The sequence below is a fragment of the Micromys minutus genome (assembly GCF_963924665.1).
Source record: "Micromys minutus genome assembly, chromosome: 16".
Taxonomy (NCBI): Eukaryota; Metazoa; Chordata; class Mammalia; order Rodentia; family Muridae; genus Micromys; species Micromys minutus.
In genome coordinates this window covers 17,102,433-17,123,124 of record NC_137985.1, presented here as the reverse complement: position 1 = coordinate 17,123,124, position 20,692 = coordinate 17,102,433, and the positions used below count along the sequence as shown (strand labels likewise).

The 20,692-nt window shown below is 48.9% G+C and overlaps 1 protein-coding gene and 1 pseudogene across 2 annotated transcripts; both read left to right on the top strand.

Moving 5' to 3' along the window:
- The first annotated feature begins 482 nt into the window (after positions 1 to 482).
- LOC308430907 (heat shock factor-binding protein 1-like) lies at positions 483 to 702 on the top strand (annotated as a pseudogene). Its single transcript has one exon. The product of its transcript is annotated as a heat shock factor-binding protein 1-like (transcript).
- A 3,840-nt stretch (positions 703 to 4,542) lies between these two features.
- RAVER1 (ribonucleoprotein, PTB binding 1) lies at positions 4,543 to 20,365 on the top strand. Its single transcript, XM_080930255.1, has 13 exons — positions 4,543 to 4,765; positions 6,111 to 6,177; positions 8,784 to 9,253; positions 13,901 to 14,092; positions 14,172 to 14,301; positions 14,492 to 14,586; positions 15,104 to 15,191; positions 15,462 to 15,673; positions 15,760 to 16,065; positions 17,895 to 17,969; positions 18,427 to 18,570; positions 18,881 to 18,964; positions 19,057 to 20,365. Exons 1-13 carry the CDS (start codon positions 4,547 to 4,549, stop codon positions 19,201 to 19,203), a joined length of 2,229 nt encoding a protein of 742 aa, XP_080786381.1. The 5' UTR covers positions 4,543 to 4,546; the 3' UTR covers positions 19,204 to 20,365.
- Positions 20,366 to 20,692: the final 327 nt, after the last annotated feature.

The window sequence follows — 20,692 nt, the reverse complement described above, 5'->3', positions numbered from 1 at the left end:
AACAGAGTCTCTGTGTAGAGCCCTGACTCTGTAGACCAGGCTGGTGTTGAACTCACAGAGATCCACCTGCGTCTGCCTGCTGAGTACTGGGATTAAAGGATGTGTACCGCTTCTTGGCCTCTTTTTTTTCTTATAGCAATGGGTATTAATAGCAATGGATGCTAATACTATAACTGGTCCTCTTTTCTCCACTGTGATGTCCTTGAAAACTGAGTATCTTATCTTAGTGGCTATCGCAGGAACAAAAGGAAATTTCTCCTTTGTCCTCTGCACGTTTCCTGGAATAACTGCAAAGAGGCTGAGGATACAGTTAAGCAGCAGGAGTCCTGCCTAGAATCTCCTAAGAGAGAGGAGCTGGGAGCTAGGCTCAGTCCCTGCCTAGACTCTCCCAGTAAGAAGCTAGGCCATGGCTTGGGGGTATGCCCGTGACAGCACACTAAAAAAGAAGGTCCCACATCACAGCCAAGCTGGGCACCGGGGAGATGGATCCCAAGACCGTACAGAACATCACCTTGGTGGTGGAGACGCTCTTACAGTAGATGCAAGACAAGTTTCAGATCATGTCGGATCAGATCACCGGAAGGACAGATGACATGAGCAGACAAATTGACGATCTGGAAAAATATCGCTGACCTCATGACCCAGGCTGGAGTAGAAGACCTGGCTGCTGAGAACAAGATTCCTACTGCCCAGAAGAGTTAAAAGCCGCTGTTACTTCACACTGAATCCAGACATGGTTTTCCCAAGCCAAGAGAAAACCAAGTGGCTTTCTGCAACTCACTCCTATGTGTGGACAGGTGTATAAGATGTGCATTTTATCACAGCCTGCACAGCCCAGAGCACCCCTACCCCCATCCCTCAAACCTGGTATCTTCACATCTTGGTCAGTTCTGTTAATTATTAAACACCAAGATGTTGGCAGTTTCTGGGGGGGGACCCAATTCATAGTTCTGCAGCTGCTACATCCTGTCTCCTCCCATTTCTTGTGGTAGGGGACTCTAGACTTTGTGTTTGCCCTTTCTGCAGGGTTCCTGGAGGGTATTGAGCTGCCCCACTCCATTCCCCTGGCAGCCCATGGGCAGGAACTTTATACTGCATTACCAGGTTGTGGGGTGTGAGCCTTGGAACCACCTCACCATGGTCCTACCCCCTGGAGAGGAAGAGTTGGACCTGACAGCTCATAAAAGATGACTCCAGGAACTTTTCAGTGTTTGTGAAGAGAAGCAATCATGGGACCAATTTCTCTTGCCATGTACAACTGAACCTCCAGCCACACAGGTGGGATGTACCAAAATACCTCAGCACCCAGACATCTTGGAGACTTTGGTCAAAGAAGGGGCTTGCTTATTAGACGGTGGGTTTGAGCTGAGCCAGGACAGTACAAGACCTCAAGGGCAAGTGCAGAATGAATATGACAATGGAATGGGGGACGACTTGTGAAGTTCCTTGTCAGGGCCCTGCAGGTGTGACATGGATGTGCAGGATGCTCCCTGCTTCTGTGAATTCTTATTTTTAGTCCTGCCAGTGATGCCTCCACATCTCCTTAGCTCCCCACCATCTTGGAGGTAGAGACATGGAGGCCTATAAGACTGTTTCCTGGGTGGTCTGTTCCTGGCTTCTGAAACAGCTCCAAATGACTCTGGGGACAAGATGCTCAACACTATAGTCTAAAGCCACAGGGACATGCTCAGTCCAAAGCCACTGCCAGACAGAACCAGGAAGATGTCAAGCAGATGGTCTATAACCTGAGCCTCAGATGCACAAATACAGAGCTTCAGAAGCCACAGGGGAGTTTACAAGGGTACAGACTAGGCTGCACCAAGGATAGGTGGGCCAGGCCATAAAGAAGGTGTGGCTTGAGCCATGGGAAGGTCATGGGGTCAGTAGTTCCTAAGTGTTCTCCTTTAGTTTTCCCAGGGCCTATGCTAAGACTGAGCAAGACCAACACTACAGAGCTGTCCATGGTCCGTGTCGCTTGCACATGTGAGCTCCAAGTCTTGGTCGTGCTGGACAGTGATTTTGCCCCTTCTCTTGGAAGCTGGCCCAGCCTCGGTTCCAGAACACCAAGAGGGACAATGCCACTTGGAGGTGGATGGCTGACTTCACACAAGAGCAGCACTCTCTACCCTCATGTTCTGTTGAGTTGGTCAGTCAGACCTTTTAAGATCTCAGCCCTCTGTCCTGGTTGGAAAGTCTTGACTTTTCTCTTGCCTCAATATCCTTCTGGGGAGTTTCTGAGCGTCTGATCACCTGGTGGTTTTGTATATTGCTCCAAAACTGATCATGTCAAATGTCTCCAGTACTCTGTGTGGCAAAGCAAGAACCTCTCTAAGTGTCACAGCTCTGAGGGGAAGGCATTTTGGCAGTCAGAAACCACGGACAGCACAGTCACACCATACAACAAACCCCTCCTGAGAGAGGGTGGCTGTCTCTGCTCAGGAGAGAAGCAGCAAAGAGCTGAGCAGGAGACACGTTTTATATAGGGTTTCCTGGGAAAGGGGGCTTTCCAGGAAGCTCAGAAGTTGGTGGGATTCTATAGCCTAACCTTGGACTTTTTTTTTTTTTCAGGCCAGGGCTTGGTTGTCTGAGGAAGGGGTCTGGCCATTTAAATACCAGGCCCCACCATTTGAGTAGCCAAGGGGCAGGGCCTGGCCACTTGTACCTTGAGGGTTTTACAGTACAACTTGCAGTGACAGACCCAGGGCAATGAGCTCTGAAGCTCCAGCATGAGGGCACCAGGCATGAGGAACCTCATTACCTGTCAACTTAAACCACAGTGGCACCTCTCACTGCCAGGAACCTGGCCCAAGGCAAGGCACAAGAACACCTTGCACACAGTGACTGGCATTCAAGGTAAGAGAAGAACCTGTAAGGTCTACAGGGGCAAGTTCAACAGGAGCCCAGGGCACACTTATGCACTTGGGTCTCTCTGTGCTGATCAAGGCCAGAATGGCCACCATCATCATAGGGCTTTTCGTGACCTTAGGGACAATGCCCACTGCCGTGACTCAGTGTACATCCTCAGGATGCAAAACCAGAGTGGCAGCTACCACTGAATCTCTCTGGCCATTGTAGTCCAAAGATACAACCTAGGGAGAGATGTCGTGAGATAGGGGAAGATCAAGGTCTAGATTGAGGAGGGGATTAGGCTGTATCAGGTTCCAGATCAATAAAACCTGCGAATTCCACTGGGTGTGATAACATTACCAGCCCTCTGGAGGCAGAGGCAGGTGGATTTCTGTGAGTGTGAGGTCAGCCTGGTTTACAAAAAAAAAAGTGAGTTCCAAGATATCAAGGGTGGTTACACAGAGAAACACCCAAGAAAAAGACTTCAAATTCCATGCCCTGTGATTTGTCTTTCTAACTGCAAAACAAAAAGTCTATTAAGTGAATTCAGAAAATGTTTGAGAAAGCACGCTATAATAATTAATATCCTAATAATTAATTTTACTGCTGGGCAGTAGTGCTACATGCCTTTAATCTCAGCACCCAGGAGGCAGAGGCAGGTGGATGTCCGTGAATTCAAGGCCAGCCTAGTTTACAGAGTAAGTTCCAGGACAGCCACAGAGAAACCCTGTCTTGGAAAACAAACAAACATATATATGTATGTGTGTGTATAAGAATTGGCCAGCACTTGCCCATATATTCCTAAAAGTAGCTTTTTGACTCTAGAGAGGTCCATATCTGTCACTATAAACTGCTCATCTTTCCTGATTGTGTCTTTTGCCAATTCCTCCTCCAGCTCCTGTTTAACCTTCTGCTTCCTAGGCTGTCTATCTCTAGTACCCCTCCCTACCAAGTCTTCTGGGAATGAAACACGGTTTTTGTTTTTATTTATTTATTTATAACTTTATTTTAAAAAACAAAGATAAATGTACAGATTTTAAGCATTTATGCATAAAAGTATGCAAATAGTTTTGAAGCCGTGTCTTACTATGTAGACCAGCTGCCTCGGCCTTCAGAGTGCTGGAAATAACGCCAGGTGTTTTTGGTTTGGCTGTTCGGTTTTTTTGTTTTTCCTCTTTGAATCAGGTTTATCTCAAAGTTAAGTTGTGAAGTAGGGTATGACTTTGAACTTCTGATCCGGCAGTTACTATTTCTCAAGTGCTGGAATTGCATGTGTACACCAGCACACCTAATTTTTGTCATTCGTTTTATTTTTCCCTTTTGCGACAGGATCCCTATGAACTTGATCCCTATGTACTTGTAGTTGAAGATGACGTCATAAGGACGGCCTTCACCTCTCAAGGGTTTAGATTACAAGTGTGAGCGCCTGAAGAGCTCTTTAGGCAGTGTTAGGGATAGAATACCTATTTTCATTCCTACCTAGCAAGACTGTTCCTGGCTGCAGCTCCGCCCTTTTACTCAATGGCCCAGAGTCAAGGGAAGGGGGCAACGCTCGCGGCGCTGGTTCCGGCCAATAGGCTAAAGGGGGCCGGTAGAGGGGCGGGGCTTCCGCCAACCAATCACTACGCGCGCTCTCCTTGCCGCTCTATGTCGCTCCGCCCTGAGCTTGCTGGTCCCAGAAGGCGCCGGGTTTCCCAAGATGGCGGCCGACGTGTCCGTTACTCACCGGCCGCCGCTCAGCCCGGAGGCGGAGGCCGAAGCGGAAACTCCCGAGACCGTCGATCGCCGGGCGCCCGAACAAGAGTTGCCACCGCTCGATCCGGAAGAGATCCGGAAACGCCTGGAACACACTGAGCGACAGTTCCGTAACCGCCGCAAGATACTGATCCGAGGCCTCCCGGGGGACGTGACCAACCAGGTATGGGGGGGTGGGGGTGAGAGCGTGGCGGGAAATACCACGGTGCGCGTGCGCGCGGGGGGGTGGTACACCGGGCGGTACCAACGCTGCTGTGCGTGGGGGCTCTTCCCAGTGTCGTATCCTCTCCCAGGGTCATGAGACATTAAGAACGAAATGTTAAGGGCATGGTCAGGAAGAGAAAAAAGTCCCACTTTGAAGTGCGGGACGACGTTGCTAGGGGCGACCATAGGACTAGGGAGAGGCCAAGTGGTTGAAGGGTGCAGGTAGTTGGAAGGGGCTGGTAGCTGTGGCCCCGTTGAAAGATGTGCGGGGGACTGTGAATGGATTGATTGAAATAGATTCTAACTGACCCATGCATATTCAGAGGGTGCTTTCCGTCCTCTGTTTTAGAGTGACAGGGACTCAAATGTGGAAGTTCTCGAATTAAGAGCATGCATGGCCTTTCTTATCAAGCATACATCCACACCTTTTAGAAGTAGACCCGGAAGTTGGAGCTGCATGCCTCAAATGCTTATTAGAACTGATTTGGGAAAATGAACTCTCCTTCGACGTTGATCTTAACATTCGGAGGGGGGGTTTCAGATGTGTATTTTGTGGCACTTCCCTATGGCTAATCTTGTTTCCCGGGAGTGCCCTTCTATTGGGAACCTACATAGAGCAGGGTGTGCAATGCTCTTTGGACCCAAGATAGGCCCTTTCTGATTACTGCTAAGAATCTCTGCTCACTGGCTCACTCTAATGCCCACTCCTCTGTAGGCACATGGCTAGTGAAGCTCCAGAGGTGTTGGGGAGCATAAGGGAACAGACCTGTGTGTATGATCTCCTGCATATCTGGAATTGCCCACCCAATCTCCTTGGGTTCACACACAGGCAAGGAAACCAGGCAAGTTGCCCTGGAAGCCAGAATTCAAAACAACAGCCTTGTCAACACGAGGGAGTTTGGGTGGCTTGTGCAACCACACAGTGTAGGATCAATTAAGTGAGTGGAGTCCCTGGTCAGGTACGCCTGGGTGGCATGCCCCCCCCCCCTTGTTGTGACAGTTTGTGTGGTTCACTTCTTACAGCCTCAGTTTGTTTCCTTCTGGAGAAAATAGCTTAGTAATTAGCTGTGAACGTTTCAACCTTGCATGGGGGAAATCAGACAAGTCAGGCAACCTTCTTGAAAGCATGCAGTTTGAGTTGTTGGTGTTCCTAGCATGTAATCTACAGTCTTGTCACAAGATAAGTTGTAGAAAGGTAGAAGACAGCTGTTACAGAAAAATGGAGCTATACGTTTGTCTACTTGTAGGGTCCACCTGTAGGCAGGCTTGCCCAGTGACTCTGGCTTCTGATTGTGTCTCTGCAGGAAGTACATGACCTCCTGAGCGACTACGAACTCAAGTACTGTTTTGTGGACAAATACAAAGGGACAGGTTTGTGGGCTGTGGGTGGACAGGGCAATTATGACAGTCCCCAGTGATGGCAGGACCTGGCTCAGCATCTGTTCTGAATTGTGGGTTCTGTGTTGTTTCAGAGGAAACAGATTCTTTTCCTGTCTGTCCATTTCCTGATTTTTTTTTTGAGACGGGCTCACATGAAGCTCAGATTGACCTTGAATTGCTAGAGATCCACTTTCCTGCCTTTGCTTCAGAATGTTAGGATTAAAGGTGTGCACCAGCCTTGTCAGTTTATTTATCTATTTTGTGTGTGTGAGTGTAAGCATAGGCAACAAGTGTGGAAATTAGAGGACAACGTTCTAAAGTCAGTTTCCCCCTGGCTGAAGCAGGATCTCTTTCCGTCTTGCTGTACATTCTGGGCAGTTCTCTCATCTTAGACTACGAGGGCTGTGATGACAGGTGCATGTGAGACTATGCCTGTGCTTGTGTGCGTCTGGGCTGGAACTCAGGTTATTAGGTATGGGGCAGACTCTTTTTTTAGCCTTCTCTTTCCCTTTCTTTGACACATGGACTTAGGCTGTGGCCCAGATTGAGCTGGAGCCATGATGGAGCCCAGCTCTCCGAAAGCTTGTAGCAACCCTTTGGCTTGCACCACTCCCTTTTCAAGTTTTAGTTATCTTTATTTAATGTGTATGGGGGTTTTGCCTGAGCACCCTTTGCATGTCTGGTGCCCATGGAGGTGTACGGAGGGCACTAGATTCATGGAACCAGAGTTGAAGGCGGTTGTAAGCTGCCATGTGGATGCTGGAAACCAAACCCTGTCCTTGCAAAAGCAGCAAGTACTCTTAGGTTTTGAGCCATCTCTTCAGCCCCATTTTTAGTTTTGGACTTTAGGTTTTATTTAAATCAGGTCTCATATAACCCAGACTAGAGTTAAATTTATTGTATAAGCGAGAATGACCTTGAACATCTAGACACCCTCCTGCCTCCACTTCCAAAGTGCTAGGCTTATAAGACATGTGTCATATGCTCAGCTGTCCCTTTGTTCTTACGTGTCCCTTTCTAACCTAGGCCCGCTGGGCACCCTGTTCTGTCATTATAGGTTGACACTGGCACATTTGCCCCTGTATGGAATGGTCAGCCCACTGCCCTTGGGGTAAACCTTGGCAGCGTTGGCCTCCTGTGTGAGGCCATCAATAACTATCTATGCTTTCCAGTATTGTACCAGGTGTTTAGACCATCTGAAACCATGTGACAGTTTAATGTGGAGAGGAATTGTCCCTTTTAAGACCTACCTGACAGGCTAGACAGTGATGAAGATCCTAGCCATTGGAGGCATGAGGACCACAGGTTGGAATTGTGGCTGTGCTTACTCTGTGCAGTTGTATAGGAGCAACAATCTTGGATGAAGACAGGAGTGCCTGACACAGATGGCTGAAGGCTGGGAGAAGGCTCGGTACTTGCCAGCAAGCGTGAAGACTGTAGTTGGAACCCCAGCAGCTACATGAATACTGGGTGGGCCTGATGACCCACTTGTAATAGAAGTGTGTGGGAGGTGGAGACAGTCTCCTCAACAAGCTGATTAGATATTAGCCAAGTTAGCAAACCCTGGCATTAAATAAGAGACTACCTCTACCTGTACCTATATGCACACTCACATGTAAACATACACATACAACTGTTTAATATACCCATACACATGCAAGAAAAAGAGTCATAGGTATCAACAAGGCAGATAGTTGCAACTGAGCACTCAGTGCAGTCATCCTTCTACAGGACTTGGAGCTTACCAAAATCCAAGTCCCTTTTAGAAAATAACATGGCAGGGCATGGTGGCACACAATTTTAATCTCAGCACTTGGGAGGCAGAGATAGCTGGATCTCTGAATTCAAGGCCAGTCTGGTCTATAAGTCTAGTCCAGGTTAGCCAGGACTCCATAAAAAACTCTGTCTCAAAGGAAAACCAAACAAACAAAGCCAAAAGGAGGAGGAGAAAGATAGAAAGCAAGCAGGCAAAAATCCTTGGAGCAAGTGAGGTAACTCAGTTACTAAAGCTGTTTTGAAAGTTGTACCCTGATGTTAGAGGTAGAGCATCAGAAGATCAGGCTATCCTTGGCTACGTGATGCATTTGAGGATAGTCTGAGGTACAGGAGACCTTCAATAAGGGAAGAAGGAAAAATGGTGTTATGGGATCAAAAGCAGTAGGGGTACTGTGGGGTACAGAGCCAGGATCTAAGACAGGAACTGGCTTATATTGGGTATGGCAGTCAGGTAAGTTGACAGAGCTCAGGCAGGAATAAATATTTAAAAAAATAAGAGTTTGGGGTTGGAGTGGAGTTCAGTGATTGAAAGCACTGGCTGATCTTCTGAGGACCCAGGTTTGATGTCCAGCACCCACACCATGATTCAAAACCATCTATAACTCCAGTTCCAAGGGATCTAAAACCACCATCTGGTCTCCACAGGCAGCAGGCACATATGTGGTGTGGATAGATGTCAGGGGGATTGGAGGAAATCCAAGGCTCCAGCTGACTTGACTGCTTACTAGTAGTCCTTGATGTTCTGCTCTCACACCTGGTTTAGAGGGCCCAGGGTAGAGACAGAAGGTCACCCTGACCCCAGGTTCTTTTGTACCCTGCAGCTTTTGTGACCCTGCTGAATGGGGAGCAGGCTGAAGCTGCCATCAACACCTTCCACCAGAGCCGCCTTCGAGAGCGGGAGCTGTCTGTTCAGCTGCAGCCTACTGATGCTCTGCTGTGTGTGGCCAACCTGCCACCTAGTCTGACACAGGCGCAATTTGAAGAGCTGGTGAGGCCCTTCGGCAGCCTGGAGCGCTGCTTTCTAGTGTACAGTGAGCGCACTGGCCACTCTAAAGGCTATGGCTTCGCAGAATACATGAAGAAAGACTCGGCTGCCAGGGCCAAGTCTGACTTACTAGGCAAGCCACTGGGCCCACGTACACTGTACGTGCACTGGACAGATGCTGGGCAGCTGACACCTGAATTGTTGCACTCTCGGTGCCTCTGTGTGGACCACCTGCCACCTGGGTTCAGTGATGTGGATGCCCTGCGCCGGGCCCTGTCAGCCGTCTATACCCCCACCTTCTGTCAGGTAGGTCTTGGGTCCTTTGGTGAAGTAGCTGTCATATAGTTTTGAGTGGAGCTCTTGGGAGAGGCTCTAGAATGTGGTAGTTAAGAACCTAGATGTGTTCCAAAGTCCAGAGTAAAAATCCTCTTTGACTCATCTGTTGTAGGTAGGGTGGAAGTCCTGCTTACACTCTTATCACTCACATACTCATTACTTACACCATGTAGCCCAGGCTAGCCTAGAAACACCATCCTCTTGCCCAAGCCTCATGATTGTCAGGGTTACTGGCAGGTGGCACTCTGCCTGGCTCGTGTTTGTTATTTTGTTTTTTGAGATAGCTTATACTGATCCTGAACTTGGTATGTAGCTGAGGATGAGTTTGAAGTCTAGATCCTATGGGCTTTACTGCTCAAGTACTGGGTCCTGCTTCACCATGCTAAGTTTATGTGGTGTAGGGGTTGGAACTCCCTAGGGCTTCTTGCATTCTAGGCAATATGGATCTACCTATTTAGCCCCAGCTCCAACCCCAGCCACCTTCACAGTGTCTTGAGCATCTGTGGCCAAGCAAGGAATGGAAGAAGGCAGAGTCATGATGGCAGAAAGCTTGGATGGCTTTCAGCCCTCCTTAATGTTGTGGGCAAGTCCCTTTGCCTGCGCCTCACTCTCTGTCCTCTACCTCTTTTCTCGACAGGGACTCCTGTAATTATGGCTAGTCTGGAACTCAGAAATCTGCCTGCTTTTACCTCTTTAGTGCTGGGATTAAAGACACACCACAGTACTTAGTCTACATAGTGTCTTTAAAAAGTAACTTTTGTACAATTATTTGTATTCTTCTCTGTATATGGCATACATACAAGTGTGCACACAATGGTACCTGTGTAGTGTTCAGAGGACAGTTTTCAGGAGTTATTTCTCCTATAACCATGTGGGTACTGGGGATCAAGTTGAGTTTATGAGGCATAACAGTAGGTGTCTTTTCCTACTGAGCTGTCTTGTTGCCTTATGAATGACTATTATAAAAAGCTTACTCCTTCATTCTTAAGTTTCCATGTATTTATTTCTTTTGCTGGGAATAGAAAAGGCCTTGCCTAGCAGGTGCTTTACCACAGAACTGTAACCCGTCCCCTCATACATACTGAGTATTCTTGAGTCCACCTTTACAGAACACAGTTGTGTTCTGGTGCTCTCTGAGCTTGAAAGTCAAACAGATTAAAGTTTGAGATCTCCAATCTCAGTTCAGAGTTTGTATTGTCCCAATCACATTGTGACCCTTTTGCATCTGTCTCTGTGGGTTTATGAGTCACAGTATGTGGTTCATGATAAAATGCCTTCATAAAATCTGCCGATGAGGGGTTAGGAGTATGCCTAAGCTATGGAACACTGGCCTAGCATGTGCAAGGCCCTGGGTCAGTTGATAAGGTCAAGCCTAATGACAAGTTTGATTCCTGGGCCCTACATGGTAGAAGGAAAAAAATCAACTCTCTCAAGTTGCCCATGACATATGAATTCACATAAATAAAATGCAATTTCATTTTTTCCCAAGTAATAAAGCACAGGGTATATACACATCTTTTTTTCTTATTGTATTTTTGGTCAATTTTTGGTTTAAAGACAGGATCTATCTTTATAATCCTGACTGTCCAGGAACACACACCAGGCTGACCCTAAACTCACGTGACTCTGCTTCCTTGGTGCTGGAATTAAAAGCTGTGTGTGTGTGTGTGTGTGTGAGTGTGGCACTACTGTCTGAGATAGGCTCCCTACCCCCTGCTTATTGACCAGAAGCCTCAATTCTTTATACATCTATGCATATGTAAATGTTCCCTTCTGTGGAGATTAATATCTCTGTGGGTATTTATGTCCTCTTTCTTTTTATATAATTATCAAGGCCTAAGCTTCTACCATCTGAGATAGGTTAGACTGCCTATCTCCTGTTTATAAGCTATAATTTAAGATCAAAAGCCTAAAAGTATTTAATCTATGTATTTAGATTTAAATAGATTGCCTTCTGCTTACTGCCTATTTCTCAGCTCTGAATTTGTCACACCAGGCCAAGCAATCTCAGAAATCCTATGTAGACCATGTGCAAAGATCCTGAATATTTGCTCTGGCAAGACTCTTACATTTTTTTTAAAGTTTATTTTTTTCTTAATTCTCCCTAAATTCTCTCTTCTTATCTTTATTTTCTACATTTGAGATCAAAGACTTGGATTGCTTTGTTTTAAGTATATTTAAGAACATTTATACAATTACCATTATAATTCTTTCTATCCTTAAAAACAATTACATCAAATTTTATTTATCCCTATCCTGTGATTACTTGCTTATAGGAGGTAGGCTGCATCTACCACCTGACTCTGTAACTCTCTTCCTTGAAGCAGCCAACCTGTCTTTGTATAGTAGGGGCTCTCAGCATCTCTGAGCTAAGGTGACTAGAATCCTCTTAGAAGGGCCCAGGGTGGTTTCGCAGCTTGTGTGGGAGCCACATGACTTGGCTCGCTGAGAAACCAATTCCCCCTCCTCCTAGACTTCTATCATTTGTGTGTATTTTATACAAGAATCTTTAAATAATTTTTAATAGTGAGCTCTTGTCCCACGTTGGGCGCCATCTGTAGTGGTGAACTAGTTAAACTGCCTTTGCTCCCCGAGGGTTGCTCTTTTAGCCACCCACCAGAGCTCTCTGGATTCTCAATGAAAGATGCATGCATACACACATACACACACACACACACACACGTGCAGTTAATTTTGATATACCTTGACTAGCTCAAAGGCTGCAATCTTCTAATCTTTCCTATGGCTAGCAAACACTCCCTTCTGGTACTCCCAGAGTTAGGATCCTTTAAAATCTATATTTTATTTCTGCTACCCCAGACCCAGTTGGGGAAGTGGCCATTAGGGCCACTTACCCAAATTCTTATATAGCTGGTCCTTCTACGCACCTCTCATGTATTGCTATTCTGCCTCTTCCTTTCTTCCCACCTCAATAAGTCTGGGAATCCTAAAAGTCCTGCCTCTGTTTTAACAAACTGGAGTCAGAGTCCCTCAGTGTAGTCACTTGTGTAAGCAGTTTTGGGGACCAAAATTAACATTATAACACAAGCAGCATTTGACCACACCTACTTCATGTGTGCCATTGTGCCTGACTGAGATGGGTGCCTTTAAATCCCAGCACAGCACAAGTAGAGGCAAAAAGTTCTGAGTTCTAGCTCAGTTTGTGCTACATAGTGATCCATGTCTTTAAAAAGTAAGAAAACTGGTCTGAGGGCTCTACTTGCCTAGGTTCTTATGCAGGGGAGTTGCTATAGAAACATACTTAGCCACGGTCTTCCTGGGCCTAGAGTGTAGCTCAGGGGACATGCCAGATGTTTATGATTCTATGCCCAGGTTCTCCTTAGGTGCTGGGAACAAAACTCAGTCCTCTGGCAGAGCAGGACTGGCACTTACCTGCTAAGTTACTGAACATTTCACTGAGGCCATATTCTTTTTCACAGGGCAAGAGCTAATATCTTACTTCTTTGGAGACAAATTACCTTGATGTAGCTAAGATGTGCTATGTAGTCCAGGCTAGCTTTGAACTCCTGACCCTCTTACCTTTGCCTCCTGAGTGCTGTGGTTACAGGGGTATGCCAACATATCTAACCTTTCTTCCTCCCTTTCTCCCTCCCTTCTTTCCTTTCTTCCTCCCTCCCTCCCTTCTTTTCTACCTTCCTTCTTTAGCGACAATGTCTTTCAATAGATTTATATGTATAATTATATAAACCCAGCCCTGCAGGTGGGGGCGGGAAGATCCCTCACTGATTTCCAGCCTAGTCCAGAAAAATGTGAACCCCAGGTTTAGGGAAAGAGCCTGCCTCAAAGAAATGGAAACTGAACAGAGAACACATCCTCTCTCTCAAATATACCATTTTTTTGTTTTCTTTGAGGCCTGGGTATGTTGGCATGTGCCTTTAATCCAGCACCCAGAAGGTAGAGGCTGACAAATTTCTTAGAGTTCAAGGCCATGCTGGTCTATGAGTTCTAGGTTGGCCAGAGCAACACAGTGAGATCCTGTCTTAATAAAAAAATTTAACTAGTATGGGTAACATTGGACTAATCTAGCTTCCATTCAGTTTCATTCCTGGAACATGGCTGGTCTAAACTTCTGGATGAGGGGTATGGGCTCAACAAACCACTGGGCTGCTATGGAGGAGGCTGAGACTTTAGTGTCTCCACACTGGCACCACTTCCACATTCACATAGTAATAGCAGCCTTGAATAGACAATCTGTGGGTCCTGGCTACTCAGCAGGACTGGGTGCATCCTCCCAAGTCAGCCCCTTGCCACAGTATCTGTGGCCCAAGACATGTATTCAGGGCAGACTCTGCAGCCATCTCTTACTCCTGGTGTTCCTGGTAGTCCTGTCAGGGTGTGTTCCCTGTGTGTTGGCACATATAACAATATATTAGTTACGGGTGAGACATGTCCTTTCTCATCCCTCTGGCTAACCTTGTGGCCTTGTACAAACTGACCTAGGACCTCCTATAGTCACTGCACAGATTTAGTGACCAGTTAATGGGCACAAGGCTGGGGACCGTGAGTGACAAGGAGTCAATTCTTCATCAATGTTTGGGCGTCAGGGTGTGGTTTCTGTGGTTACATACCTGGTACTCATGAGTGGCTCTCTCACAGCTGGCCTGTGGCCAGGACGGGCAGCTGAAGGGCTTCGCGGTGCTGGAGTACGAGACAGCAGAGATGGCAGAGGCAGCACAAGAGCGGGCAGATGGCCTGGCCCTGGGTGGCAGCCACCTACGTGTGTCTTTCTGTGCCCCAGGTCCCCCTGGCCGCAGCATGCTGGCTGCACTCATTGCTGCCCAGGCCACGGTGAGTAGGGGCACCTTTGAGTTCCCGTGTCTCCCCTTTGTGGCCCTTGCTCTGAGTCACTCTCTGACCCCTTCTTCAGGCTCTCAATCGAGGCAAGGGACTCCTGCCTGAGCCAAATATCCTGCAGCTGTTGAACAACCTGGGCCCATCTGCCTCCCTCCAGCTGCTCCTCAACCCCCTGCTTCATGGAGGCGCCAGTGGCAAGCAGGGTAAGACATAGGCCTGGGTATCATGCAGAGGCCATTCCTCCTATATTGGTGGCAATGGCATGAGGATGGAAGTCCCAAAAGGGAGCAGAGCTTCTAACAGATAAGACCCACCCTTTCCTGCCTGGACCCTTCAGGACCATCTATCATGCTGGGTAATGGGTTATCACAGAGCATCCATGTTTCATTCCAGGCCTCCTGGGTGCACCCCCTGCCATGCCACTGCTCAGCGGGCCTGCCCTGTCCACTGCACTGCTGCAGCTAGCCCTACAAAGCCAGAGCCAGAAGGTAACAGCCTCATACTGGGGGCAGCCCCACTGGGCTCCTTTTCTAGCCTATCTCTTAGGTCAGAAGTTTCCCTCTGCTCTGCAGAGATGCCTGGCCCTGGTGGCCAGGGCATGCATATGTATTCCTGAAGTGAATATGACTAAGAAAGCCCAACCTTGCACATCTGGGGTGTAGTTACTCTGGTTAACTGTGATGAGCAAGGGAGCTGGATGCTAAGGACTGTCATTGGGTATGAATGACAGTGGTGGAAATTGTGGAGTGACAGCGCTGACATGCTCAGTATTTCCTGTATATCCCCAGTGCATAGGACAGGGCCTGGCGGGCCGGAGCCCATAGGCCACATAGGTGGGTGGGGGTGGGGTCACACATGCTGGAGGGCTCCCTGAATGTGTCTGCCTGTGATTAAGTTTTGAGTTGGTGACAATGGGCATTGTGACTGCCAGGACTCTTGAGTGTCCCATGTCTGCTTCCCAGGCCATATTGTCCCCATCTCCCAGCTGACTGTGCTCTGTTCTAGAAGCCTGGGATCCTGGGAGACTCACCTCTGGGTACCCTCCAGGCCGGGGCCCAACCTTCCAACTCTCTCCTAGGGGAGTTGTCTGCAGGTAAAGTCAGACCCTGCCACTCCCCCTCTCTAGAGATAGTCCCCTTCCCTGCCCCATTGGATTCTGACATGTGGTCTTGGGCAGGTAGACTACTGTGCCTGGGCTGCTCTGTCTGTTGCTTTGGTCACCTTGTGGGCAGCTGGCAGTTTCTTTGAATGCTGGTGCTCAGAGACCCTGAGTCATGAACTGCCCTTAGGGCACAGAGTTCTTGTCCCTGTTAAGTGGCCCTTCAGGTCTGGGCCCTTAGCTGACACTTCTTTCTCTCTTTAGGGGGTGGCCTGGCCCCGGAACTGCCGCCCCGCCGAGGGAAGCCACAACCCTTACTACCACCATTGCTGGGCCCCTCTGGGGGTGACCGGGAGCCCATGGGTCTGGGTCCCCCAGCATCCCAGCTCACTCCACCCCCAGCCCCTGTGGGGCTCCGAGGCTCCAGTCTTAGAGGCCTCCCGAAGGACAGTGGGCCCCTGCCAACGCCCCCTGGGGTAAGATGCTACCCTGCTTCTAGCCTCCCCTACCTTTGAGGGCTCCTCTGCTCAGGTCCCTAGCAAAACCATCCCTCCTGTTACAGGTCTCACTGCTGGGGGAGCCCCCAAAGGACTACCGCATCCCCCTCAATCCCTACCTGAATCTACACAGCCTGCTTCCATCCAGTAACCTGGCAGGCAAGGAGACCCGGGGCTGGGGAGGCTCTGGAAGAGGCCGCCGCCCAGCTGAGCCTCCCTTGCCTAGCCCTGCAGTTCCTGGTGGAGGCAGTGGTAGCAACAATGGCAGCAAAGCCTTCCAAATGAAGTCCCGGATGCTCAGCCCCATCGCCAGCAACCGCCTTCCCCCTGAGCCAGGGCTGCCTGACAGCTATGGCTTTGATTACCCCACAGTGAGTATTGGGCTGCCCTGTATTCTGCCTATCTTAAGGGTGGTCCTTTACACCTGAAGAGCAGGTTCATCTGCAAACCGTGCAGTGTGAGCTTTCTAGGTCGAAGCATCCAAAATGTGAAATGTATCTGAGATCAGTTAGTCACAGGCATGAGGACCTAAGTCTCATTCTCAGAATCCACATATTATACAGGCAGGAGGGCTGTAGTGCTTGTGACCCCAGTTCCACAGTGGCAGAGACAGGAAGGCATTCTAGTCTAGGATCCTGTTTCAACTGGGTTTGATGGCAAGGCAGGAAGATGGCTATGTAGTTTGAGGCCAACCTGGTCTACATAGCAAGTTCCAGGCAAACCACAGCGGCATAATGAGACTTTGTCCCGAGAAAAGGTGGATAGCACTGGAACAGTCAATGGTTCAGCATCTGCATCCTCATAGCCCAATGTTAAAAGCTGGGCAGATGTGGCAATTTACCCATAATCCCAGTGAGTATGAAGTGGAGGGAGCTGATGAGCTAGACTGATAGAACTGGCAAGCTCTGAGCGCTTCAATGAATAATGTGGAGAAAGATCCTGGATGTCATATTTGTCTTCCGTTCAAGTCTGTACACACATGAATACACTGGCCAAAACTATTGAAAATAGGTGGACAGCTCCTGAGGAACAGGACCGAGCATCATCCTCTGACCTCTATACATACACATTCTCAAACGTACACACATCTACACATACAGTCTCACACACAGACAATCACACATTCATCCATTGAAAAGGCAGGTGTTCCAGCACTGAGCTTCATCCAGGCTTGAATTTAAAGTCTTGGAGATCCTACTTAACTCCACAGGTGGGACATATCACATCTGACCTTTGTGTGAGTCACTCTTCACACTGTCAGCTAGGTGTGCCAGTACTGGGAGCTGGAAGCAGGAAGACAGGAAGTTCAAAACTGGTCCTGGCTACATGAGGCCTTCAGAAGCTGGTGACTTGTCTTCACACCTGGAAACCTAAGTTATCTTCCTGGTCCCACGGTAGAGTGGCCTGCTTCCCTAAGTTGTCCTTAGCTGCACACTGGGCCTGTGGCATCATGGTGCACATAAGCACAAGAGTGTCATGAAGTGTTACAGTGAAATTCTCATTGGACTTAAGGAAACCTCTCTGCCCACGTTTCTCTATGGAGTATTCCAAAATCCAGGGCGGCCCAGGAGTCAGAAACACTCCTATGTCCAGGGACTTTGATTAAAGGTGGCTATATTTTCTTTAGTATCAAGGGGGCAGTCAGGAACTTGTGGCTAATCTCTTTCCTTGAGTCTCCTGTCTATCTTTGTCTCTTTCAGACTTTAGTCCATGCTGGCTTTTTATTTGGTTTTGGAGTTGAGACAAGAACTCATACAGCCCAGGCTGACCTAACTCACTGAGTAGCAGAGATGACTCTGAATGTCTTATCCACTCTCTGCCACCTGAGTGCTGATATCTCAGGATGTCCCTATCACGCCCAGTTTATATGGTGCTGGGGACAGAAACCAGGGAAATCCTAGCTGGGCAGGTGCTTTGCCCGAGTCCCAAGGCATGCCTTCTCCCTTGAGAAAGGGCTTAGCATCCTATCTGTCTGTCCATCTTTTCCCATATTGAGCACAATATAGTCACTTCACAGTATACATTCCTGGGTCTAGGCACACCTGTCTCTTGGACAGAGCACACATCTGCCATCTTACTTGAAGCCCTTGCAGGCCCAAGTAAGGGTCCTGAATTCCCTAGTGTTAACTGGTGTAGAACTGGCCCAGGATGAGGTTAGCAAACACCAACCTTCTCCCATGTTTCTACCCCTTTAATTTAGGATGTGGGACCTAGACGGCTCTTCTCCCACCCTCGGGAACCAACCTTAGGGGCTCATGGCCCCAGCCGACACAAGGTAAGAGCCAAGATACCCTGTGTGTTGTGCAGCATATGGTATTGGCCATGGGATAAAGTGGATGTAGCAGTCAGCACTAGCTGTGTAACAAGATGTGCTTTCCCTTTGTAAGTGAGCTCCACAAACAAGGCAGTCTTGCTTTGTTGTCCAGTTCAAACTTCTAGGCTCAAGGATTTTTTAAATCACCCTTCAATGGGGGAGTAATTGGTTTCCTGGGAGCTCACGGGGGGTGGGGTGGCTCACCCCATGGCTACATACAAGTAGTCATCTTTTGAAGCGAAGGTCACTGGGCTCAGTATGCTATCTTCCTGAGCCACTCAAAGTTTATCCTCTTTCGGTCCAGCCTGAATTTGTTACTGTGGCTGTGGGCGCCAGAAGACAAACATGAACAAGCAGAGTCACAGTGGAGAAGGCTCCTATCATGATTTTCCTTACTCAGTTAAACCTTTCTCTGCAGATGTCTCCCCCACCTAGCAGTTTCAATGAGCCTCGAAGTGGTGGAGGCAGTGGGGGACCCCTCTCTCATTTTTATTCTGGCTCACCCAACTCCTACTTCACCAGTGGCCTACAGGCTGGCCTCAAGCAAAGCCACCTGAACAAGGTGAGTCTGCCCTACCAGGGACTGGTCTTAAGGACCATGGGGACACCTGGCTCTGGGTGTCTATGCATGTCTCCGTAGCCTCAGCCATAGTTCCACTGGTGGCAGGGCTCAATCTTGTTCATGCTACAGTGATGATGGCCCCTCTGGTTCCCACTGTTCAGCTTCCCTTTATTTTAAATTAGCCTAAGGTGTGAGTGGTCTTAGTCCCAGATGAGAAACAGTTGATTTCCACCAGGACTCATAGTTCTGAGTTGCAGGTACAAGGCTAGATGGCCCAAGGGTTACCTGCCCCACCTCTTTGACTCCCCAGGCTGTTGGTTCCTCCCCAATGGGCTCCAGTGAAGGGCTCCTGGGCCTGGGCCCTGGGCCCAATGGTCACAGTCACCTGATGAAGGTACGGGCAGGAGGAGGGGAGGGAGGCACAGGGCTGGGCAGCCCTAGCCCTGTGAAGCCACTGACCTGGCCTCCCCTGCTGTCTGTCTCCAGACCCCACTGGGTGGCCAGAAACGCAGTTTTTCCCACCTGCTGCCCTCACCTGAGCCCAGCCCAGAGGGCAGCTACGTGGGCCAGCACTCCCAAGGCCTCGGCGGCCACTACGCGGACTCCTACCTGAAGCGGAAGAGGATTTTCTAAAGGGTCAGCACCAGAGATGCTCCAAGGGCCTGCACCGAGTTGCTTTTGGGTTTTTTCTGGTATTTGTGTTTTGTGGGATTTTATTTTTATTATTTTTTTTAATGTCCTTTCTTTGGGTAATAGAGAAATCTCTGCAAAAGACTTTGCTGACCAACCAGCTGGAGCTCAAGGAATGTGGGGTATCTGGGGGCCACACCATTAACTGTGGGCTTGCTCCTGGAGCCAAACCCTGCAGCCTTAAGAGAGAGGGGCCTGGCCTGCTCTCTTTCCCTCCCCAGCTCCTGGCCTTCTGTGCCCGGCTCTCCAGGCCTCCTCTCCTGCCTCGTCACTCCTGTGTTCTGGCCTTTTGAGTGCCTTTGGAGGTGTCCCTGACCTATGAGGATCAGAGACAGTCCCCGTTTTTAAACTTCGACAATTAACTTTGATTTCCTTTTCTAATTTTTTTTTTTTTTAATAACCAGGATGATGACCACATCCACCCCCCCCCCCATCCCTCCAGAAAGGCCCCAACTTGATTCTTTTAGGGTCTGGCTTTCCCCAGGCCTCTCTATTCCACATATGCAGGTTCCAACAGCTTAACCCTATTCTCTTCCCAATCATCTGCTGCAGGTATAGCTGTCTCATGCCCCTGCCTGCCTACTCTGGCCAGTACCCTAAGCCCCAGGATCTCCAGCCCCTGCCCCAGTATCCTTGCCTTCTGATGCCTTAAAGTTGGCCACAGGTCCTGCTGGGTCAGAGCCTCTCGGATGCAGAGCTCCAAAAGCTCAGCTCAGGACCAAAGAGCTCTGGCCTAGGGCTCACCCTTTCTCCAGGGGGTTCGCCCTGTGGACAGAAGGCCAAAGCCTTGGTCTTGGCAAACCACCCCTTTTGCCCAAAACTTGGGTGCAGAGACCAGTCTTTTCTGCTGGCTTCAACAGTGTCCCCTGCTGTCTGTGAAAGGTGACCATTGTACCCTGGCCCTGGGCGTCAACCATGTTCCTCCAAACCCAGATCATCACCATCCCCAGGCTGGATCACTGGAAAAGGCCTCCTCTCTGCCCAGCTGAGGGGACCTAGGGACCTGGCCCCTGGCCAGCTGAGCCACCACCAGCCTCCCTCCCCAAACCTGATGACCCAACCCACTCCAGTGGGAGGTATCCCCTCCCCTCTCCCCCACAAACCTTTGCTGAATTAAAGTTTGTAAGTAAACGGTTTTAAAAAAAAATCAGAGCTGGCTGGTTCTTGATATAAACCATGGGCCCAGCAAAATAGCTCAGTATTCTGGCAACAGCACTTAACACTAATCCCAACAACCCGAGTTTTATCCCTCTGGCCCAAATGGTGGAAGTAGAGAACAGGTTGTCCTCTGAACCACACGTCACAGATGTGCTCACACACACAATCCCTAAAATTTAAGTTGGGCTTGTAGACTAGTTCAGTCTAAATAGACCCTATCTCAAAATTTACAGTCCTTAGTTATTTGCAGGAGGCATTCAGAATTCACGGCCAG

Bases quoted from the DNA above. Each gene is read 5' to 3' on its own strand.
- RAVER1 (XM_080930255.1), top strand. From the start codon at position 4,547: ATGGCGGCCGACGTGTCCGTTACTCACCGGCCGCCGCTCAGCCCGGAG. The intron at 14,093-14,171 runs GTGAGTAGGGGC...CCCCTTCTTCAG, and splicing joins TCATTGCTGCCCAGGCCACG to GCTCTCAATCGAGGCAAGGG. The intron at 18,965-19,056 runs GTACGGGCAGGA...GTCTGTCTCCAG, and splicing joins GTCACAGTCACCTGATGAAG to ACCCCACTGGGTGGCCAGAA.